Below are 22,080 nucleotides of genomic sequence, written 5' to 3'. Positions count from 1 at the left end.
CACAATGAAGAAATGAAGTGAAATGGGAAAAAGAAAGGCAGGTAGGGGATATACATTCCGGCCTTGATCTCAGCATCGGCAGGAAGCAGCAAGTAACCAGACCAAAAACACATAAATAAGACACATGCAGAAAGTCAAGAAGGAAATGAAATCAAAGCCAGTTAGCAATACAAGATAATAAAGCGAAAAGAAATTAGATTATTAGATGGCAATGCGTGAGATCACAAGTGGGAAAGGGGGTATAGATGGAGAATATATTTCGGGGGTATATAGCGGCCAGATCATGCCGGGCCAAGCCCGACAGCCATCCATATAAGGCCAGTAAAAGAGTCGGGGGTTCAAGTATGGAATAAGTGATTTGCAAGAGTCACGTCCGAGTCCAAGAGAGATAGATAGAGAGAAATTGGGAAATAAAAGGAATAAGGATAAGAAAATAGTAAAAAAAGAAGAATGATTAAGAGCAGTACAATATCAGAAAGAAATAAAAAGTAGATAGTAAAAATGATAGAGATGGCGTCACAATCAGAACAAAAAAGAAGGAAGAAAACTATGTGTAAATAAGAAAGAAGGGGAAAAAAAGAAGGTTGTAAAAGTAGGTGTAAAACAGAATGGGGAAAAGAAAATGAGAAGGGGGAGAAGAAAATGCCATTAGGTATCGCCGACAGGGGGTCACAATAATGTAATGAGTCGAAATTACCATCTGCGATGTAGATGGGGCTAGATGGGAGGATATATGACTCGACTCTTGGTGGGGATGCTTATTTCGCTCCAATCTCTTCCTCTGCCCAGCCAGGCAAGGAGTTTTCATTTTGGATGGCTAGACCGAAGCCAGAGTGATTCAAGCCGCCCAGGCCAGAGAAGCTGGAGAAGCTAGCCTGGGGTTGGTGCGCGCCTGAGCGGATGTGACCCGGCTGGCCAGAGACTGGACCGAAAGGTTCCTGGGAGAAGGAAGGCAGGCTGACGGCACGGGAGTGCTGGGCGCGTGGGACGCTCAGGTTGCTGGTGCTAGCGGTGGAATGGTGACCGGGACCAGAGCCAGCGACACTGAGGTAGCCGTTGGCTGAAGGCTTGTGAGCATGGCCGTGGTGCATAGATCCATCCATAGAGCCATTGAGGTCGCCGTTGCTGGCGCTGTTGTACAATGACTGCTGAGACGGGGCTTGAGATTGAGCCTGGAGGCCGGCCAGGACCATGGGATCGGATAGACGGTTCTCCTGCTCCTGGGCTTGTTGAGCGGACATCTGGTTTAGGTACATGGTGAGTGGGTTGTTGGAACCCACGTTCAGCACACCGGAAGGCGAGGACACGTTCTGCAGAGGGTGGCGCTGCTGGCCGTTCTGGGAGCCCGTGGAGCCCGGCGCCGGAGAGAGAGCAGGTCGTGTTGGGCTGGACTGCGAGCCGTTCTGGCTCAGGTTCTGGTGGAAGCCGTTCAGGGCCGGAGAGGGCGACTGAGGACCATCAATGCCGCCACCGTTGCGGTTCTGCTGTGAGTTGCCCTGGTTGCCGGCCTGGCGTGGGGGGTTACCACAGCGATCCTTGCCAAAGTTGATCTTGAAGCGGCGGTATTCTTCACGGTTGCGCATACCCTCAATGGCCTTGATGGCATTGGCAATGTTGGTGAAGTTGACAAAAGCGCAGCTCTTCTCGCGCAGGGTGTTGACCAGCTCGATCTCACCGTATTCGGAGAAGTCCTGGCGCAGGCGCTCCTCGGTCCAGGTTTCGTCCAGGTTACCGATGTAGACATTACGGGACGCACCACCGCTGACGGCCAGGGCGATGGCAGGCGGGAGGGGGCCCGAGTGCTTACCCCAGCCGATCTTCAGACGACGGTTGTGGATCATGAGTCCCTGCAGGTTGCTCAGAGCATAGAAGGAGGCGGCGGAGGTAGGGTCGATGAAAGTGACGAAGCAAATGTGCTTGTCAGGGATATAACGGATGTGGTGTAGCAGACCACCACGCACAACGTTGCAAATCTCCTCAATCGTAGTCTCGGGGTGAATGTTTCCAAGATAGATGGTTCGATTGCCAAGGTTGTTCACACCACCAGCAGTCGTAGCCACGGCGGCCGCAGCGACCGACTGCTGAGCGAGCGCATTCGAGATCAAGTCGCGGTCTGCCGAGTTCAAGACGTGCGCGTAGCCCGGGGCGATGCCCAGGAACTGCGCGGCATTCTGCTGCTGGGTCTTGGAGACGTAAGCACAGCGGTCCTTGCCGTAGAAAACACGCTTGGGAGCCTGCCATTGAGGCTCCTGGGGCAACTGGGTGACCGCCTTCATCGCGTTACTGACGGAAAGGAAGTGCACAAATCCAATTGCCTTTTCCTTGACAATCTTGACAGTGTCAATAGGTCCAAACTTGCCCAGTTCCTCCCGGAGGTTGTCCTCCGTGGTCTCCTCAGGCAAGTTACCCAGGTAAACATTGCGCGATGCGCCCGACTGCTGCACCGCCAGAGCCACCGAGGTCGGGACCTGGGAAGGCTTACCCCAACCGACCTTGATGTCATTGCCCTTGATGGCCAGCTTCTTCAAGATGGCATCGGAGTGGAAGTGTGTAGCGGAGCTGCTGTCGAGGAAAGAAATGAAGGCACAGTTCTTATCGGGGAGCAGACGGACGGACTCGATTTGCCCGCTGCGCACATGGTTGAGGATTTCCTCCGCGCTTGTTTCGGCCGGAATATTTCCCAAGTAAACTGTGCGACTGGTGCCGGAGAGCAAGCCTGGCGCGACCGAGGCGGCAGGACTGCCGAGAGCCGCGTTTCCGAGACTCGCGTGATGCAAAGCACTGATCGGGGACTGGGGGCCGCCCATTAGCTGGGACGCGCCCAAACCGTCGGTCGACAGGTACAGACCGTGGTTCTGCATTCCTTGGGTCGGGCTTCCGAGTTGATGGGTTTGGTGATTCTGCGCGTGTCCATTGCCATTACCTTGAGGGAAACCGCCAAAGTTGGCGAATTGTGGCGAGGCAAAGGCTGAGGGGGTACCAGGCTGGAAGGGGCTGCCCACGAGCAGCTGGGAGGGGAGGAGGGGAGTGAAGTTCATGTCGAACCCGGCTCCGGAAGCCATGTCAGCGGAATGGCCGGCGGCGGCAGTATTTATAGCAGGGATATTAGCTCGACGGTTGTTACGATTCGAGAAACCTTGATTAGGGGTATTGGAGTGGTAAGCGCCGTGGGAGAATCCGGTGTCGCCGTTTAGGTTGTTGTATTTGTGGGGAATGAAACGCGCGCCGTTCGGGATGCTCGATGCATCCGAGTTTTGCATGACGAGGTGAACGTCTTGTTGGAGAGTTCAAGTCGTCTCTGGGAATGTAACCGAGGGAGCGTTGTCCGGATGGAGAACTCGACTTGGAGCGGGTTGTTAGGGGGAAGGAGATCGACGTTCAGCACACCATTCAGGGGACGAGTTTTCCAGTGCTGATGTTGCTGATATTTCCCTAAATACGGGTATTGAGGGGCGAAGAAGGGGAGGAGAGGCGGTTGGAAAGAAAAGGAGAGCCGGCGACAACGAAGAGAAAGGTCTGACTAGAGACGAATCTAAAGGCAAAGAGCCCAATGTCAATGGCAATGTTCACTGGATGGGAGCTTCAGGGATAAAGATGAATGAGGACGCGAATGTGAGAAAGATGCAATGGACAGGTGAAGTGGAGTCCACATTGAAGACAAACAAGAGGTTCAAGTGGGAGATGTTCGAGATAGAGCAAAGCAACAGTACGGAGACTCACCTGCAGCTCAAGTCCTTAAGCTTCCAAAGTCCGGTCTGATCACGTATATACGAGGGCCATACAACGATTCAGGACCACGAACCAGGGAGGAAGAGGAAGACAAGATGCGGAGTCGGCAGAAAAAAAAAAAGACTATCACGGATGAAGACCAGTTATTAGCTGAAAAGGGATAAGTGGGGAGGTATCCCAAAGGGCATAAGGCAAATGGAGAAGGAAAAGGGGGGTGGTTGGTGGAGGTGGATTAGTCGGGATATTGAAGGGAGGGGAGAGAGAGTAGGGAGAGGGGAGTAATTACAGGTAGGTAGAGTCAAGAGAGTGACAAGAGTTTAGAGAAGAGAGAAAGTGAAGGGAAAGAAAGAAAAAGAAAAGAGGCGATCAAACGAGTGTAAGAAAGAATGAAAGGCAAGGACGTGAAATCCAGGCAAGGTATGAAGGGAAAGCGGGAAGGTTGATAAAAAGGGGGGGGGAGGGAAGAAGGTGGGAAGGAGGAAAGAAATGAGGAGAGTTAGAGAGGAGGAAAAAGGACAAGAGAGCACGAGGGATGAGCAACGCGAGAGAAAAATCGAGAAATCTGAACGGATGGAAAAGGGGAAAAACACGAGAAGAGCCGGAACCATAATGAATTAATAAACTACGAATTAAATTACGAGTAGACTACAAGAGAATCATCAAAGAAAACAGTCTTAGGATCTGATTGATATAGTAGAGGGTGAGATACGAAGCCCAGCCTAGGCAATCTGACTGTGTATAGAACAACGATCTCCAGATCCAAGTCGATGCAGGTAATTTCCCTACTTTTCGACGCCATCCAGGAACGGGTTAAACCAAAAAAATGTAAACAGACTCGCGCCCCAAAAGTTCCATGGCTCCTGCAGAACTGGATCAGACTGGATCAGACTGGATTAAACTGGAGCACACAGGAGGGAAATTGTCCACTCTGATTGGCTTAATTGGATCAAACTGGATCAGACTGGATCAAGCCCCCGCCAATCACCAAAACCCCGGAGTTGCCCCTGGCATGCCAATAACGTTGCTAACTCTCCATACGGGACACTCCAACCGCCATAAGCTGAACCATTTAAATTAAGGTACCATCGCCTATGAACCATAGGGGGGTCCCTAGGGAGTTAGCGCCATACTTGATGGAAAGATACCTGCAGAGAGACTAATCCTAGCCCAGGTAGCACATCCCCTACTGGAAGTTTCTCAGTACGAGGGTCATGCTCTGAGAATTCAATAATCAATATGTGTACTAGTTATACTAGAAATTCTTCTCTGGATACTATCCATACTACTAACCAGAAGTCTTACGTTCAAATAGCATACAGTACAATCTACTCCGTACAGTCCTCATACTACAACTCGTCCCGTGACCCCTTGCCTTACGCCTCAACTACTGTAAGACCATGAGTAAATAAGCGACCGCAAGTACATGCCATTTTCTACATGTACATCATTCTAAATGGAACACGGTCCATCTAGAAGTCCGTGACCAATTACTCGATTGAATAGTTAATTGCCCTTAACTAGTGTTTGTTAACTATCTAGACTGGCAATCATAATAGCCCATGGGACAATCAGGCGGACTCCTTCATTCATCCTGAATCCTGAATCGACACGGAATTGTATATTTCGACGGCATGATATTCCATGGCATCTCACCAAGTAGTTCAATTCTTGAAAGTTATACTCTAGAAGACCATATTTTGCCATCAAGTACTCAACTCTTCACCTAGACTCTAGAGAGTGAAAATGTTCACGTGGCCCCATAAATCTCAGGCTCCCAACCCTTCCTGCCTCAGGCACTCGTGGGGAAGCCCGCGATCCGCGGAAATTTACCCCTCCATCTTCAGACTGTGCGATTCTTTCTCTGCGAGAATTTGCCAATTGAGGTTCAATTAGAGCCATTGCTAGTTCTCCTGTCCGGGGTACGTATAACATACAGACCCAATCAGATCTCTACAACACTGCCATTGATAACAGCATGCCTGATCTATCCCTATCAATCCAATATGACTCACCAGATAACCCGGCTAACTATTTAATTTGTGTCCGCAGAATCCAATCCTCCCTAGCAAGACAACCAAGCTAGCAACCTCCCGACAAGAAAACCATACGGGTTTTTCTCGGACCATTTGTCCTCCCAGCCTCTCCCTCTCCCCACCTTTCTCATACATAAAAGTCCACAATCATGGCGCCCTCTATCTACATCGACGAGGATGTCGGCCACGACGATGCCTCGGCCGCTGGCACCGAGTCTGCCCCCTACAAGACCCTTATCCACGCCATGGTGCAGCACCCTCCGACCACCGAGGGTATTCAATATCTCACCCGCAAGTCTCAGACCGACGCCGCTGGAGAGGATGTCGACCCCGCCGCCAAGCTGGAGTGGAAGCCCGCGACAAAGTCGGCCATGAAGAAGGCCACCAACCTGTACGAGCAGCGCAAGAAGAAGGCCGCCAAGGAGCAGGAATTGGCGATCCGCGAAAAGGCCGAGGCTGAGAAGCGTCAGAAGGTGCTGGACGAGGCTAAGAAGATTGTTATCACCGAGGATGCCTCCCTCCCCAAGCCTGTCCGCATTCGCCTGGACGTGACCGACCCAGCCATTGTCTCGCTCCGTACCCCCGAATCTGACGCTCCTGGTACTCGTGTCCGCGTTCTGGGCCGTGTCCACCGTATGCGCGCACAGAAGGACTACGTCTTCCTCACCCTGGCCGACGGATACGGCTACCTCCAGTGCATTCTGACCGGCGATCTGGTCAAGACTTACGATATCATGACCCTCACCCTGGAGACCTCCATCGCTATCCACGGTGAGATGCGCGCCGTCCCTCCCAAGCAGCACGCCCCCAACGACCGCGAGCTGCACGCCGACTTCTTCACCATCATCGGCCGCGCCGCCGGTGACAAGGAGGCCATCACTACCCGCGTGGCGCCGGACGCCGACCCCCAGACCCTGTACGATAACCGACACTTGGTGCTGCGTGGTGAGACTTCTTCGTCCGTGATGAAGGTGCGCGCTGCCACTCTGCGCGCTTTCCGCACAGCCTTTGAGGAGAACCGCATGTTGGAGGTTACGCCTCCAGCTATGGTGCAGACCCAGGTCGAGGGTGGTAGCACCCTGTTCGGCTTTGACTACTACGGCGAGAACGCATACCTCACCCAGTCCTCCCAGCTGTACCTGGAGACCTGTCTTCCCTCTCTGGGCGACGTCTTCTGCGTGTGTCCGTCCTTCCGTGCCGAGAAGTCGCTAACTCGCCGTCACCTGTCGGAGTACACCCACATCGAAGCCGAGCTGGACTTCATCACCTTCACCGACCTGCTCGACCACCTGGAGGCCATTATTTGCCGCGTCATCGAGCTTCTGCTCGCCGACCCCGAGGCGTCCAAGTACATCAAGACCCTGAACCCAGACTTCCAACCCCCATCCCGTCCCTTCAAGCGCATGAAGTACTCCGACGCTATCGACTGGCTCGTGGCCCACGACATTCCCAACGAGGAGGGCGAACCCCACAAATTCGGCGACGATATCGCCGAGGCTGCCGAGCGCAAGATGACGGATATCATCAACACGCCTATTTTCCTGACACACTTCCCTGCCGAGATCAAGGCCTTCTACATGAAGAAGGATGAGAGTGATCGCCGGGTTACTGAGAGTGTGGATGTGCTCATGCCCGGTGTCGGCGAGATTGTTGGTGGCAGTATGCGTATGGATGATTGGGATGAGTTGATGAACGCTTACAAGCATGAGGGCATGGATCCCAAGCCTTACTACTGGTACACTGACCAGCGCAAGTGAGTGACCCCATATCCCGCTTGAATGCATCCTCATCATCGCTTTTTCGATTTTATACTGACCATTATGATAGGTACGGTACCTCCCCCCACGGCGGCTACGGTCTCGGTCTGGAGCGCTTCCTGGCCTGGCTGTGCGCTCGCTACACTGTCCGCGACTGCTCCTTGTACCCCCGTTTCACCGGCCGCTGCACGCCTTAAATGCAAAGCTTAGAAGAATCGAGTCGGGTGTTAGGCCCAGATGCGGGTCTAGCTGTTCGTCTTATACAGCTTCAACTACCTCTAGTGGAAGTGTCTGGACTGGTATAGATAGCTTACGCCATGTTATGATGAGTATATTGCATGGAATCCAGATAAGCGAGTGCAATTATAAGATTTCGTTGGCTCATGGAATTGGAATTGGAATGAATCTATTTGGGGCTGGTTCGATAAAATAGTTCTGATGCAGCGTGAGCATGGATGCAATGAAGATTTTCCTTTTTTCTCAACCTTCTCTTTTTGATACCTAGTGATGCCTGCTTTGTCATTCCTTCGGGCGTTGGACCTAAGTCTTGGATTGGATACATTCTCACACATTCAGCTCTTCGGTTATAGTTCTGTAGCTCTGTTGAGTACTAGCCAGAGCGCATGTCAGTTTTACCAATGGAGTCCGCAGGATTCTAGTATAGTACTGTTCCAAGCTACAAGGCATACGTCTACTTGAGTTTTTCATATGCCTTGCACTGATATAGACTTTTCAAGCGAGCACTCGCGAGATGAAGTGTAGGTTATAGGTTATCCCAGCCTGTCATCATCTGACCTTTTAAAGCTGTCCAGTACTTTTTCACCCCATTTCCAGTCCGTTTCTTGATATCTCTACCTATGCCCGGTCTTTCCCCGAAAAAAAGGAGATGTGCTCACATACCCCTCGACATATAGTTATCGCCGGATATCATTACATCTCGACATAACCCGAGCTTTATCCAGCATCCCCAGTATATTCCTTGATATCCAATCAGTTTTGGCATTGGCTTTTAATTAAGACTTGTCTTCCTGCTCTATGACTGTAGCCGACGGGTCCGGTAGCCTGGCATCTGGTAAGGATCAGTCGAGATTGGGATCGTTCTGGTTGTGGTATGGTATGTGCATGCAGGATACATTCGTGTAAAGGTTTCGATGCTTGTGTTGGGCATGTTAGAAATAGAACGGGAGGTATTGTGTGCGGTATGTGTGGTATGCTTTGGTCGTCGAGGTGCCTGGTGCCTGGTATCTGGGACGCTAGTCGTTCGGATGGAACTAGGAAGATTCAAGCAGATGTTGACGGGCTGTTTATACGATTTGAGTTTGCTGGTAGCGTTGGATGGTAAACGTGGTAGGTTTGTTCTGTCGGTCCGTAGTAAGCGCTGCGTTTTGTGTGCTTCTTCCAAGAGTCAGTCCGACGGTGCTTCTTTCCTGACCATCTTCATCTCACACAAAGATGAGAAGGAGGATAAGTATCTGAGAAAGCATCGACCAGCTGTCCAGGTGGTCACTCGCAGTTGTACGACCGCCGATCATCAGGGGCCATTGGACGAGGGCGTGCTTTCCTTGGGGCCAGTGGTGTCTCCTCTCACCGTCTTCCTTCGTCCTCATCTCCTTCAGGATCGTCTTCACGTCACCCTGCCAGTGGCCACAAACAGGAAGACAAGCATCTGTCATCGGCACTGTACAGTAGTGATAAGGCCAGAACTGGCTTCATTCCTGTGGGTCGACGAAACGCCGCGCAGAGTCATCTAAGCGCGCCTATGCTCCACTACGCTTGATGACAAGGGGGCTGGCCCGGATATCATCTCCGTAACAGCCCACAATGGCTATTGGGCTGGGCCATTTTGATTTGGCGCCTGTTGCCGAGGGAAGGGCGGGTTCTGGTTCGGACTGGCCTGCTTGATTGGGGACTGGCTGTGTTGGAATGGTATGACATGGGTCTTGTGGCTGAGTGTCTAGCCCGGAATTGTCATGTTGCTTGTCTGGACATCATCTGGTTTCTGGTTTTTGTCTTGACGGTGCGCTTAACCACCGCCGCCGCGCTTCATGATCGTGGCTTAGCTGGGCCACTGCCTGTGGGGACGGGTAAGGGTTGTCTTACGCTTGTCGTGATCTTTCTTCGTCGTCCTTGCGAGACTCTGTTGATCAGGTCTGTCTGGTTGAGGCTTTAGCAGGCCCACTTGGGTCTACGGCCCGTAAAGCCGTGGCATTGAAGCTTCTGGCTTGCCCTGCCTGACAGCAACAGCCCTGCACGACGAAATTGCGAACATCTTCGCGTATAGCGCTCCGTTGATGGGCATTTGTCCCCCTTTCCCGCTTGATATACCACAGCGGAGCAACGGCGAACGACCCCCATGGGTGGCGAGAAATGATATCAGACACAACCCTTTCCCGTACATTAAATATACCTTAACCGCACCACGGTATTGGCAAGAATCAGGCTCACAGTGTGAAACAGGTCTCGCTGGCGAAACGTCCGGTTCAATGCACCGCTCGTTAAATCTAGCTTCTTCCGCCATTCGGCATATTGATGCGCAGCTATACACCCCTGTATTAGAGAAACGAATGCAAAAATCAATTGAGCGACTGGAGGCTGTGGAGCACTATGTATGAATGCAAACATGAGCTATCTTGTTTGCCTGTCATCTGCTGTCACTCGTCCAAAGGCTCAAGACACAAAACTCAACTCCAGTCTTCATACTAGTCCAGTCAGACCAGGCTGCATTCTGGCATGACTCCAGCACTTCGACCCCTACTAACCAATCTCAACCAAGGAAAAATCAAATCATGATTGTCTCTAGACGCATATTCGCCCTGATTTCCGTGGCCGCGGTCTCGGTACTTCACGAAGCCGCTCTTCGTCCCGAGACTGGCGCCACGCTGTTACCCTCGCCAGAAGGGCTAACAACAGGGCCATCGCTGTAAGTACCTAATTGGACACACCAGTCCGCTTTCTACTCTGCTCGTCGGTAACCGGGGAAAGCTGATCGATGATAGCGAATATATCGTCGTGCGAGGCGCCCGCGCGGACAATGGAGATGAACTGGTCGAGCGAGTCCCGATCGCATTGCTTGATGAATTCAAGCAGCCTCGAGGTGTTGGATCGGTAATAGGCGAGTCTGGTTGCGGCCGATTGATTGCTACTATTGTTGAGAGACGCAGAGATGTCAGGTTCACCCTTCAACTAGTCGTTGTGCAGAGTTGAGTGGGACCGTGTCGTTTTCGTTGTCGTGACTCTCCGCCCTACCCGCACGTGGTAACCAGGCTGGGGCTTTACGGGAGAAGGCCATCGACAAATATCGACATCGGACCTATGGCGAAGGGGATGGCGCTACTTACCTTTGTTGTCCTGAGGAGCCTTGTTGATGGTGGGTGTGCCCAACTGAGGCTCCCTGATGGCTGGAGGACGGGTTGTTATCTGGCCTTCCGGACGACATGCTGTCTTGTTTTATGGTTGGCGGTGTCCGGGAGACAGAAACTACGGGAATAGGGAATGCGGACTCACACGCGCGTCTTATTTATCAGAGTTCACTCACCACGGCTGGATGAGACGGCTGCGATCGATGGGAAGATGAGTTTATAGTAGAACTGCGTAGGACCACCTCCTCTGCGCGAGGACAATCAGCACCAGGTATACTGACGATATGTATTGAAAGCAATAGAGAAAGACACAAAACACAGCAACACGATGTAGACTATAGCCATCTAATAAAGGATAAGATGCCACAATCCAAGCCATGTTGGTGACAAGGCCGAGAGGGATAAGGCGACTGGAATAGGATAGAATAAGAACGGTCGGTCACACTGTAAACAATATTCTTGCGTCTGTACTTCAAGATTCGTGTATTCCGAGCACTCTCGACTCCACGCGGAGACAGCTTCTGTGTAGTTAGCGGGGGAAATAGAAAAGGATGTCTGGTGGAGAGTGATGCAGATGTCGTTGAAAGACAAAGGTCCGAAATGGAAAAAAAAGGTGGGACGCTATTTCAATAATATACAGGCGTGGAAAAATCACCCAATGCCCCATTGTATTGGCTGCTAATAATTTAAACTGCCCTGCTTGTCGCTCGAACTGCACGGCGATGGCAGCGGCACTGGGGCTGCCTGCTCGAGGCTCTGCCCAACGGGACCATCAGGGAGCCCTTTTCCGTGTATAAAGCCGTTCAATCACGGCAGCTGGTGATTCGCTTGAGAAGCGCAAGGTTTCTCGTTCTTCACTGCTTCTGGTGAATAATAATGCTCTGCTCTAATCATAGCTTCTTGCCGGACCCGGGAGAAACTGCCGACCAATTGGCGGGAGGAAATGAGTTTCTCCTCGGGATTGGAAAGCATCCATAATGGGATTCGCCTCGACATTTGTAGCCTTGCTTTTCCTGATTCTTTTGCCGTTTGAACTGGGGAATGACTATCAGTGGTTTTTTTTTGTTTGGCTGGTGGTTCCTGAGTTTCCAAAGAACCGGTGGAGCTGGTTCATGTTGATTGGTGAGTCTGCCGTATTGCCTGCCCGGCATGTCTCGAGTCTTGTTGGGGCTCTCAGCTCGGATAGACACCACTGCTTGTCATCATTTCGAGGGTTTCGAGATGAAGACCAAACACTGAGACTGGGATCATGGCTACTAGTTGTAGCTGCCGGTGATATTCTGTATGGAGCCGTCAGCTTTGATAGTCGATCAAGTCAGGCCATCGCCACCATCTGACTGAAGTGAAGATGTTCGATCTTGTCCCCATGCAACACGCTAGATTGTCATCAAAACCCGTTGAAAACAGGTTTCTCTTCGCTGATTCGTCACACAAATGTCACTTACACTTAGGGATCCTCGACCACACGAAATCGATACCTCTAGATGACCTGGTCAAAGCGAGCGATGCGTCCCGACAACCGAATTTGCAAACAACACAGATGGAGTGTGTATTAAGAGGTACAACCGCTGCCAGTGGCAATGAATCGTGCCGTGGATAGCTCATGAATGTTTTGGAGGCCACGAAGTCTTCGAAGATAGAGTCATTGAACGAGACGATGTCGAGGTGGTCGGAGGAACTTTTCGCGGTCATGGCTATTCAGTCAGGTCTTTTCAACCCACGCTGTTCTGTCTCATGCCCTCTCGAACCCGTTTTATGAGAGAAGGACTTCAGGATCTCACAGTAGCTGGAATCGAGGTCGCGCGGTGCGTCTTTGAGGATGTCTGACTCTCTTTGCTCCAGGGAATCCAAAGTCGTCAAAAGCTCGTCGACGATGTCAGGCGCCCGCTCCTTCCTTTTTAACCCGCCACATCCTTCGTCTTCCAACCTCATCGATCAGAAACCACATTATCCTCCTCCGTCAACTGCGCACCACCCATACGATCGCCTTAATGAATCCCACGTTCCCTTGATATACCGCAGACCACGATCGTCCCGACTCCACCTCTCCGTCTCCCACCCGGCATCGATCCAGTCTACCTTTCACGACACGAGTCATCGACAAACCCTTGACGGCTCATGGTAGCTTTTTGGGCGAACGGCAGATCGTGGATCAAAGGCAACAACTTCCTCGTTCTCGCAACTGCTGAATTGGACAGGGCCCCTTTCGAGCACAATCATTCCTGTGCTAGGAACTCGACCATCAAACCATGACCTCTGGAATATCATCACTGTCAGGCTCAGTCGAGACATTCTACTCTCGTGCCAGCAACATTGATGAGTATCCTGTGGTTCATGGAAGTGGGACGAGCCCAGCGCAGGGATGGCTGTGATATCATTGCGGGATGGCCGATCCATTCGATGCCACGCATTATCGACTCGCAGAATCGTGGCGCGGAAGAAGACACTGAGTTGGACAATTCATGACGGACTGCATGCTTTTTCAAGAGCAATCATCTGCCAGTGGTGGTGGATGTCAAAGTGTCGCAGCTTCGTTTTCAGCTGAGGCAGTTCCTTTGTCAACAGGGAGAGAGTTCACCCCGTCGTCCTCAAGTGTGACAACCAGCAAACTCTCTCCCTTTTGATTAGGGAACTGCCTCAGCAGAAACGAAGCTGCGACACATTGACATCCACCACCATTGGCTGCGTCAGGAAGTACAGCCAGGAAGGACACCAATCGAGTGGGTGAAGACATCGGATAAGGTGGCAGACGGCCTCACGAAGCTTTTTCCTCGCCAGAAGCATGCCGAATTCGCGGGTATGCTTGGAATATCGTTCCTTGCAAAGCTATTGGGGTAACCGCTCCACCTGGCTCCTCCCTAAACGGGTGTCAGGTTTACGTCTTTTCGGACTCGGCGCGTGTGGAGCGTGGTCGGCTAAGGATTCTCTGTGAGGACCTAATTGTTCAATGTTGAGCATAATATTGAGCATCGATAGTGCCTTGATGGTTCTATCGCTCGTTGCGGTGACATGTGCTATTCAGATCCTTGTGGAAAACCTCGGATGTTAAACCAGATGCATAATCTCCCATTGCCAGCCTCTTTAATGCGTCGATATCTCTTCAATCAACATGCAGCTGGCGAAATCTCATGAATGGGGATATGAATGGCCATGCTGTATAGCACGACCGGGGTGGATGACACCGATCCACCAGCCTCCTCTGCCGTCTTTTTATATACATTACAAATGAATACAAACGCTGGTACCAGCCAACAAGGTTGGTAACAGGAACCGACCAGGTTTAGCGGACAGGAGGCGTGAAGAGCATATGGTTCTGCTACGTAACTGACAAAATCATCATACATGGAACACTACTGATCTAGGTTACGACAAGCGAGCTGACCCAGCCCCTTTTAGCTGGTTCACAAATGATATTCAGGCACACACTAGTCCGCGCCAGCCAATCTCCTCCGATCAACGATAGCTCGAAGGAACAGCCTCCAATCAAAAACACAGTCTGTGGACCTTGCCATAGTCGACAGCAGATCAACAGGGTCATTTAGAGATCAACGCATCATTTTCTAGAATTCGAATTCAAATTCCACACTTTTATATCCATGCAAGTCCACAATGGTGGCGTTTTGTCGGTTTGTTGGCACTTACGGTTTTCTTCCCAGACTGGTATCGGCCCAGTCGCGACCTGTTGGAACCGCCCCGTTTGGACGCCTCAATAAGATAAATCATGGAGTTGTGACGCGCTGATTATTGCACGACATTGGTCGTTAGATAGACTCACTAACACTTCGCTATATAACAAAGAGCCCGAGGCCCCTTTTAGGTACTTTAAGGCCACTAGATCTTTCGTATTTGTCTTTCTGGGCCGCGGGTGATTTCCTGTATGTTGGATCACGCCAAACATCGGAGAAGGCAAGCTCTGGCTATTATCAAAGTACCACTGTTTATCTGTGAACAATAATCAATCCTACGAGAGTTTAGCTTCGCTCTCTGATACACCGTTGCAGACCCCCTCTGCGCAATCTTAAAATCCACAGTTATCCGCACCCAGTTACGTCAAATTAACCCAACTAACAGGCCGGCCAGATTGGCGGACGTCCCTGTACTGATCTACATCATGCTCATCCGGCAATCTCCCTATCCTATTTCTGAGCTCAACTAAGCCTGGCATGCAGGGGAGAAACTACCCACGTCATGGTTAACTTCAAAGCGTCGCCCAGATACTCAACTCTCTTCGATAAATAATTAACAAATAGCCAAGCAGGTTGAGTTCCTTGTTCAATTTAATCTCAAGATATAGGTCGCCTCAAAAGGGCCTGTCAACGCCCGTTGAGTCGCTGCATGACCTGACCTACCATAGGCCCAAGCGCGCCGTATACATACATCCCGCATTCCTCGAACGCGCAGTTCAAAAATGCCATCCACGTCCACCCCAAAACACCCCTTGCCAAGCTCCAATGTTTAAAGAATAATAGGAAATCAGCCATGGCGTTCACTTCTCCTATCATCTCTCCACCGCCGACACCATCGACACCATCGACACCGACAACGCCAGCCCTCAACAACAGCCTCGATATCAAACCCACAGTATAAAATAACATCCATTTCTCAAAACCACCACCCAAGATGCAAATCACCTCCATCTTCGTGCTCTCAACCACCCTTCTAGCGGCCCAAGTCCCCGCCCAATTCATCCGCTCCATGGCCCCAAACCTTCCCACCTGGAGCGGCCAGGCCTCGCACGCCGTCGCCTCGTCAATGGCAACACCCTCTCCCTCGAGCTCGATCGTAGTGGCCTCCCAGCCCTCGCACTACATGGCTAGCCACTCTTTCCTACCAATGGTTCACCGACCCATGCGTCCCGTCGCTAGACCGTCTTCCTCGCACTCGGTAGTTCCGGCCGCGACTCCGTCGGCCTCATCAACCTTCAATACTCAAGACCAGCACCAGGGTTTGCGTCAACCGTCTGCGCAGAGTCCCGATCAGGCTTATGCCGTGCCGGATGGTGGTCTTGCTCCCATTGATCCGTTGCAGCCTGGTAGTGATGTTGCACCGGTGTTGATTCAGAAGCCGACTGGGATTGATGAGGGTAATTCTTTCTGTATAGGGCAGTGTTATGCTAGTGAGAAGGAGGCGCACTGTGCTAAGCCTTACGTGAGGTTCTTCCCTTTTGTGGTATGATTGGTGGTGAGAGAGTTGGAGTTTTGTGGCTAATTATCATTTTGGACAGGCTTCCCCTTTGTATAGGTCGGCGCATGATTGCTGGATGTGCTGCTTCACTGCTGGTGATTTCTAGATCAGAAATTCTTGTTATCTAGTATTCTTCATGGGGATGTCTTTTTGGATGAAAGAACGAATAATATTGGGTGCGGGTTACTTTTGTAGGAGGTTTTGGGGAAAATGTTTTTTGGGGGGGATATTTTGTCATTTTCTTGGTTTCGATGAGAGGTTGTTTGTATGGTTGGTGTCTTCACTTTAAATCATGTTTCTACTCTGGGTAAGTGATCTCTCAGATTCTGATAGTTATCAAGACACTTGTTTCAACTTCTTTAATTGTGGTACGGAGTACAGCTTTAACACACCGGCTGTGGATACCCCTGTCAGCCTGATTCCTCTTCTAGGAAAGTCTAGAATCAAAAGCAAGAACTAGCCTTACCCAGGTTTTAGCTCGCCAATAAGGTCATGGTGATCAGCCGTCATGAACCTTGATGAACAACCTGATCTCTCCACTACAAGGATTCAGCATAACGCAATATTGCTGTCAGACTGCAGGGCTCGCAAATCATGGCTATATTTACTTGCGATCGCGTGCCTATGTGGAGACATAAATACCATAACCTTTTTCTTCTAATACCCCTCCTTTGAGTCCCTGACTAGTCATTGCAAAAGAGTTAAATTTACACCAGTACAATATTTCCATTAGCTTGAATCGCTATCATGGGTACTGAATCTGCCGACAATGGCCCCCATAGCTTCAAATTCGCGAACAAATTGGACCCTCGCGTCGACAGCGACAACATCAGTGGTATATCTACCGATTTTCTTTAGCATCATCTCTAAGTAACGGCACTTACTCATCGACTTCACAGATGATCCAGCTGCTTCAAAACTAGGCGACGCTAGAAACTATGGCAAAGGCGGCCGTTCTGAGAACACTGCCGGCCCTCATCGTCACGATATCGCAAACAAGCTCGATCCTCGAGTCGATTCAGATCAAGATAATCGCGCCCGCCATGAAGCCATAACCAGCAGTGGTTATGCGAACCCAAAGGCGGGACATACAGCTGGCCATCACGACTCTGATGTGGCAAAGAAAATGGATCCCCGAATTGACTCTGACTTGGATAACCGCGCCGCCGTCGGTACGAAGCCGGCTTTCTTGGGATAATTTTCTTGCTAAGTTGACCTGGGATGGTCGCTAGGGGTGTTATTTTTGAATGTGATGTGTTATGAAATCTCTGAATGATGTTTTACAAATAATGATTATTGGCCTCTTGCGTTCGTCGATAGAAGGTATCGACAAAGGTAGACGCAGTTTTTGCAGAGAATCTTGGACGGATAGTGTCTACCCACTCTCGCTAACGCAGAAGATTTTAAAACTGGCATAGGGTTGAGGTAAGATATGAACAGATAGAATTCTCAAGGACACAGGGTTACTTCAAGGTAACGTCACCCGACTCACTGCCTCTTGAAATATGTGTCACGTGGTCACGTCTGTGGGCCGCTCGAAAACAGTTAGATCTGCAGGTACTTTCTTGGAGTAGATCTACGCCTGAGAAAAAGAAGCTGTGCTTCAAATGATTGTAATTCCGGATGCGGCTGGAGATAAGGCATATTGAGGCGAAAAATGAACATACTGAAGCCTTAGAGATAGAGTCTTCCGTCCACTGATATATCTCTGACGTGCTCGGGCAAGGTGTGGCGGGTTCTCTAGATAATATGGACTTAAAGGCAAAAGAAGATTCTCCTGTGCTTCAACTCGTACTTTCAAAAATTCTAACAGAGTCTATCAGTATATCTAGTAAGATGGTCGCCCATATTGTTGATAAATATGGCAATGCCATTCAAGAAGGAGATTACGTCTTCACCAAGATTCGTGGCGGATCCCACGAAGGCAAGGTATGTAGAACGCAGCGGCTGCATCTATACTCAAGCAGCCAGGAAATGAAAATTGATGAGATTGGCTAACCCCGGGAGTCTAGGTACAAGAAATTGTTACAGACGAGCAACGGGCGGAAGAGAAATCAGTGAAGCATCCTCCCAAGGTCAGCAAGGCAAATCAAAGTACTACAGAGGCAGTATCATTGACATAGATGATTAGGTATTGCTATACAACAAAGATGGTAGGATGGTTGCACATAACTCAGGTACACTAGAGATACGAAACGGCTCTACTTGATCAAGAACAATCATGTCGCGATGCTTATCCGATGTACGCCAAGCTCGATTTTTTCAAGACTCCTGCTGGTACCATGCCGGCTGTCATTTTTCACGCCACACCCTAGCCCGGGCGAGGAAAAGTTTGTAAGGCTAGGTCCCTTGTTTATTAAAAGAGGGGTTGCACATCCATAACGTGATTTCAGTCGCCAAATCATGATTCAACATTTTCTGAGAAAAATGGGGCCGACAGCGTTGAGTGCTTCTCAGCCACTCAAATGCTGAATCTTGACTTTTCTTGAAGTCTGGGTCCAACTTGATGTTAGGGATAATTGAGGGGAAGATTAGCGCGTCATATCTGTACTAACTTGATTTGAGCGTCCCCCGTATCCACCCCATGTCCATTTATCGGAATCGGCAATTCTTAATTCATCATCAACTTTCAACACGCTACTCAGACGATTTTTGACTCGTCCCTGAATTGAAGTACAAATTGCATTTAATGCCCGAAATTCCTCCACAAGTGCCGGCAGGCATGCCTGGGCAAAGTGATGGCTTGTCAACAGCCAACGTCTCTCAAGTCCCGGATGCCAGAAGAACGTCTTCGGCTCCAAGCGCCCAGACTCTATCCGGATCCTCGATGGGGACAATACGCCCAAGCTCCAAGATTGCAATCCCTCGACACCGCACAGGGACGCCCCTGAGGCATCACCGACGGGTCCCACGAGCATGTGCATCATGTCATACCCGGAAAACAAAATGCAGTGGCGATACCCCAGTGTGTATGCAATGCCAAGATCTAGACATGAAATGCGTGTATCCACCAGCCTTGCGCGAGAAGATGAAAATGTAAATTGTCAAACACTAGAACTACTCTATGAAACATTCACACATCGAACGTTTCATGTTTTACGCGATGTGAAGACCAAGAGCTGAACCCTATCACCCTCACTATCAGGCAGCAGCGGGACCTTTCCAAGAAACTTCAAGAGTGTCAGAGCTTACTAGGAGAAGTGGAGCCTCTGGTATCGGGGCGCACTTCTAAACGGATCAAAGACGTATTGGTAAGTGTGCTCATCTTCAATGCATACAGTTGAAAGAAATTCCAGTCAAATACTAACTCAAGGATCACTAGCAACGCTTGGATCCGGGATACATCTCGAGCGACCTCTCTAATGGGAACACCTTCCGCTCAAGAACCTCTTCTCTAGCTGAAATGGAGAGACCGCCCAGCTCCCCATCCTCCGTCGGGTCATTAGATGCCTTGGATCAAGTAGAGGATGATATTAATCTTACTGAAGAGTCTCGAGCTACAGGGCATATTGGTAAAAGCTCTGAAATTACCTGGATGCAGCGACTGCGAAAGGCAGCGGAGGCTCGCCGCAAAGAGAGTGCCGCAGACTCCGAGGCCACTCAGGACGGCATCATGAGTGGCCAGCCTCATGATCTGAATTATCATCTCGATGATCTCGATATTACGGTATCTGGGCCAGTGCAAAGATACTGGGTTCCACCCCGCCCACTGGCAGACAAACTTTTTGAAACCTATCTCTTAGTCGCTCATCCATACTTCCCCATCATTAATCGTTCCTTGTTCAGTGACCAGTACAAAACATTCTTTGATAGCTTTGCTCTTCCAGGTGACAAATGGATGGCAATCCTGAATATGATTTTTGCTATCGCTGCAAACTACGCTCATGTCGCCGAGCTGAACTGGCGTGGAGAACCACAAGATCATCTGGTTTACCTGACTCGAGCGCGAATGCTAAGTATGGATGGCGATGACCTGTTTTGTCATCCAGACCTTCAACAAGTCCAAGTTGAGGGCTTAATTGCTTTCTACCTGCTTTCGACGGACCAGATACACAGGTAAGACAGCACCATCTTACTCTAGGGAATGAAACTCACAGATAATACAGGGCATGGAGAATTTCAGCCCTGGCGATTCGCTCCGCGGTATCTCTGGGCATAAATTTGAAGAACAATAGCCAAGCTGTCACAAGTGTTTCCAAAGAGATCCGCAACCGAGTCTGGTGGTCCTTGTATGCCATCGAGAACAAACTTGGCATGATGACAGGTCGACCTACTTGTATGTCTGTCAACATGTGCAGTGCACCATTCCCGCTTCCTTGGGATGAGATTGAACTTTTGGGTCCATCTGCTGCTTTGCTTCTCAATGATCCGATTCTCCGCGATAAGCGCATCAACATCGCCATGGCAAGTTCACATATCCCGGGAACACCTATGGGGAGATCGGCAAGTACCGAAGATATGAGGGCAGCTCGCTTTTGGCTTCAAGAACAGCCTGCCAGCCCTGGCCTATGCTTTCTCTATTCCTGCGATCTCACAATGGTGACGCAAGAGGTCCTCGATCGTGTATATGCGATCCGATGTCTGAATCGACATTGGGCGTATCTCCGGGACACACTGGCTGAAATACAAGAAAAGGTCGATCTGTGGTTCTCTACCCTACCCAGGGCATTGGACTTTACCTGTGTAGAAGATGATGATATTGCTTATAACGAGAAGATGCGACTGGCATTCCAATACCACGGAGCAAGAATCCTACTAGGTCGACCGTGCCTCTGTCGACACAAGACCTCACAACCAGACGAGAAACAAGAATTCAACCAAGCCATGGCGCTATCAGCCTTGGATTCCGCCGCCCAGATAGCCCGTTTAATTCCAGATGGCCAAGTCCCTATCTCGCCGCATCGAAACGGGCCCTGGTGGTGCCTTCTCCATTCCGTCATGCAGGCAGTAACGATCATGATCCTTGAAATCTCGTTTGGCAGTATCCATATGCCCAAAGGAGAGAATAGTCTACTGCAATTGACCAAGAAGTGTGTTCGCTGGCTTCACAGGACTTCCGAGAGTAACATTGCATCACGCAGGGCATGGCAGCTGTGTGACATGGCACTTCGTCGGCTGGCATCGTCCATGGGATTTCAAGTCAGCGACTTGTCATCGCATCCTTACGGGCAAGGAAAGCCACCTACCAACGATTACTTTGGGTTCTCACCACTCGAAAGCCGCAAGGGGTCGGTCGTTCAAGTCAAGGAAGAGGACCAAAACTTGAAAAAGGAACTTGCAGTGTGCTTTTCAAGCGGACCAGATGGGGTCCATATCACCGCACCAGATTCGAAGAGTGGCCTCTTGGGGGCTGTTCCTGTGGGTTCCTCGGCTCCAGTGGGGGATGGGGTCGGCGATCACACGTTTGCCTATTGTCCTCTCGATCAGGACTTCATTCAGACATTCTTCCCTGAGCTTGAGGTCGATGGGACACTATATGTCCCAACATAATAATTGCTTAGTTACATTTAATGCCGGATCAGTCATGAGCGTTATAATCTTTTAATTTTAATTTTTTTTCCCCTTGTTTTCTTGGGAATTTCAAGGATCTTTGTCGGGATCACAGGGAATGGTCAAGATATATGCGAGAGCAGTTGAACAAGACATATTTAACGCAAGACTTATAACTTTTTCCGTAGGCTTTAACCGGGGACTCGGCCTAGAATTACCTCAAGACGCAGCAATTTAATTGCCTCGTTTGCACATCGAGACGACCATAAATTCTTTCCTCTCTTTCCCTGGTGCTCAAAGCCGTGATCGGTACATACCCGAGAAGGATCGGCAGACTAGCTTCAACTAACAGTAGCCGCCTAAGATTTCCTTCAAACACATAACCCAATGGGAATCAAAGTGTGAGCAAGATAAGGAGCACTGCAGCTATGATTTTGAGCAAGTCGTCCGACGTGGCGAGGAACCTCTCATCCGAGGTCCTTATTGCGTGCCTGACGTCACAACATTTCAAACTTGCTTTAGCGAGAT

The 22,080-nt window shown here is 50.3% G+C and overlaps 7 protein-coding genes across 7 annotated transcripts; 6 read left to right on the top strand and 1 right to left on the bottom strand.

Annotated features, from left to right (window-relative positions):
* Positions 1 to 758: 758 nt before the first annotated feature.
* Positions 759 to 3,260, bottom strand: N7473_011518 (putative differentiation regulator (Nrd1); the record flags this gene model as incomplete). The annotated part of the gene is made up of 1 exon (XM_057157457.1): positions 759 to 3,260. The coding sequence occupies one exon, from the start codon at positions 3,258 to 3,260 to the stop codon at positions 759 to 761; it is 2,502 nt and encodes an 833-aa protein (XP_057003307.1).
* A 2,651-nt stretch (positions 3,261 to 5,911) lies between these two features.
* Positions 5,912 to 7,716, top strand: N7473_011517 (asparagine--tRNA ligase DED81; the record flags this gene model as incomplete). The annotated part of the gene is made up of 2 exons (XM_057157456.1): positions 5,912 to 7,515; positions 7,590 to 7,716. 2 exons carry the CDS (start codon positions 5,912 to 5,914, stop codon positions 7,714 to 7,716), a joined length of 1,731 nt encoding a protein of 576 aa, XP_057003306.1.
* Positions 7,717 to 10,305: 2,589 nt separating this feature from the next.
* N7473_011516 (uncharacterized protein) lies at positions 10,306 to 10,723 on the top strand (the record flags this gene model as incomplete). The annotated part of the gene is made up of 2 exons (XM_057157455.1): positions 10,306 to 10,439; positions 10,465 to 10,723. 2 exons carry the CDS (start codon positions 10,306 to 10,308, stop codon positions 10,721 to 10,723), a joined length of 393 nt encoding a protein of 130 aa, XP_057003305.1.
* Positions 10,724 to 15,498: 4,775 nt separating this feature from the next.
* N7473_011515 (uncharacterized protein) lies at positions 15,499 to 16,168 on the top strand (the record flags this gene model as incomplete). Its single annotated transcript, XM_057157454.1, has 2 exons — positions 15,499 to 16,026; positions 16,103 to 16,168. The coding sequence occupies 2 exons, from the start codon at positions 15,499 to 15,501 to the stop codon at positions 16,166 to 16,168; spliced, it is 594 nt and encodes a 197-aa protein (XP_057003304.1).
* Positions 16,169 to 16,809: 641 nt separating this feature from the next.
* On the top strand, positions 16,810 to 17,260 carry N7473_011514 (uncharacterized protein; the record flags this gene model as incomplete). The annotated part of the gene is made up of 2 exons (XM_057157453.1): positions 16,810 to 16,897; positions 16,962 to 17,260. The coding sequence occupies 2 exons, from the start codon at positions 16,810 to 16,812 to the stop codon at positions 17,258 to 17,260; spliced, it is 387 nt and encodes a 128-aa protein (XP_057003303.1).
* Positions 17,261 to 17,898: 638 nt separating this feature from the next.
* Positions 17,899 to 18,271, top strand: N7473_011513 (hypervirulence associated TUDOR domain-containing protein; the record flags this gene model as incomplete). Its single annotated transcript, XM_057157452.1, has 3 exons — positions 17,899 to 17,991; positions 18,075 to 18,137; positions 18,194 to 18,271. The coding sequence occupies 3 exons, from the start codon at positions 17,899 to 17,901 to the stop codon at positions 18,269 to 18,271; spliced, it is 234 nt and encodes a 77-aa protein (XP_057003302.1).
* Positions 18,272 to 18,751: 480 nt separating this feature from the next.
* On the top strand, positions 18,752 to 21,552 carry N7473_011512 (Zn(II)2Cys6 transcription factor; the record flags this gene model as incomplete). The annotated part of the gene is made up of 4 exons (XM_057157451.1): positions 18,752 to 19,098; positions 19,208 to 19,313; positions 19,385 to 20,118; positions 20,169 to 21,552. The coding sequence occupies 4 exons, from the start codon at positions 18,752 to 18,754 to the stop codon at positions 21,550 to 21,552; spliced, it is 2,571 nt and encodes an 856-aa protein (XP_057003301.1).
* Between the last annotated feature and the right edge of the window lie 528 nt (positions 21,553 to 22,080).

The sequence above is a fragment of the Penicillium subrubescens genome (genome assembly GCF_028828155.1).
Source record: "Penicillium subrubescens strain IBT 31985 chromosome Unknown utg000010l_segment0_segment0, whole genome shotgun sequence".
NCBI classification, from domain to species: Eukaryota; Fungi; Ascomycota; class Eurotiomycetes; order Eurotiales; family Aspergillaceae; genus Penicillium; species Penicillium subrubescens.
This window is presented reverse-complemented; position numbering and strand designations above follow the sequence as displayed.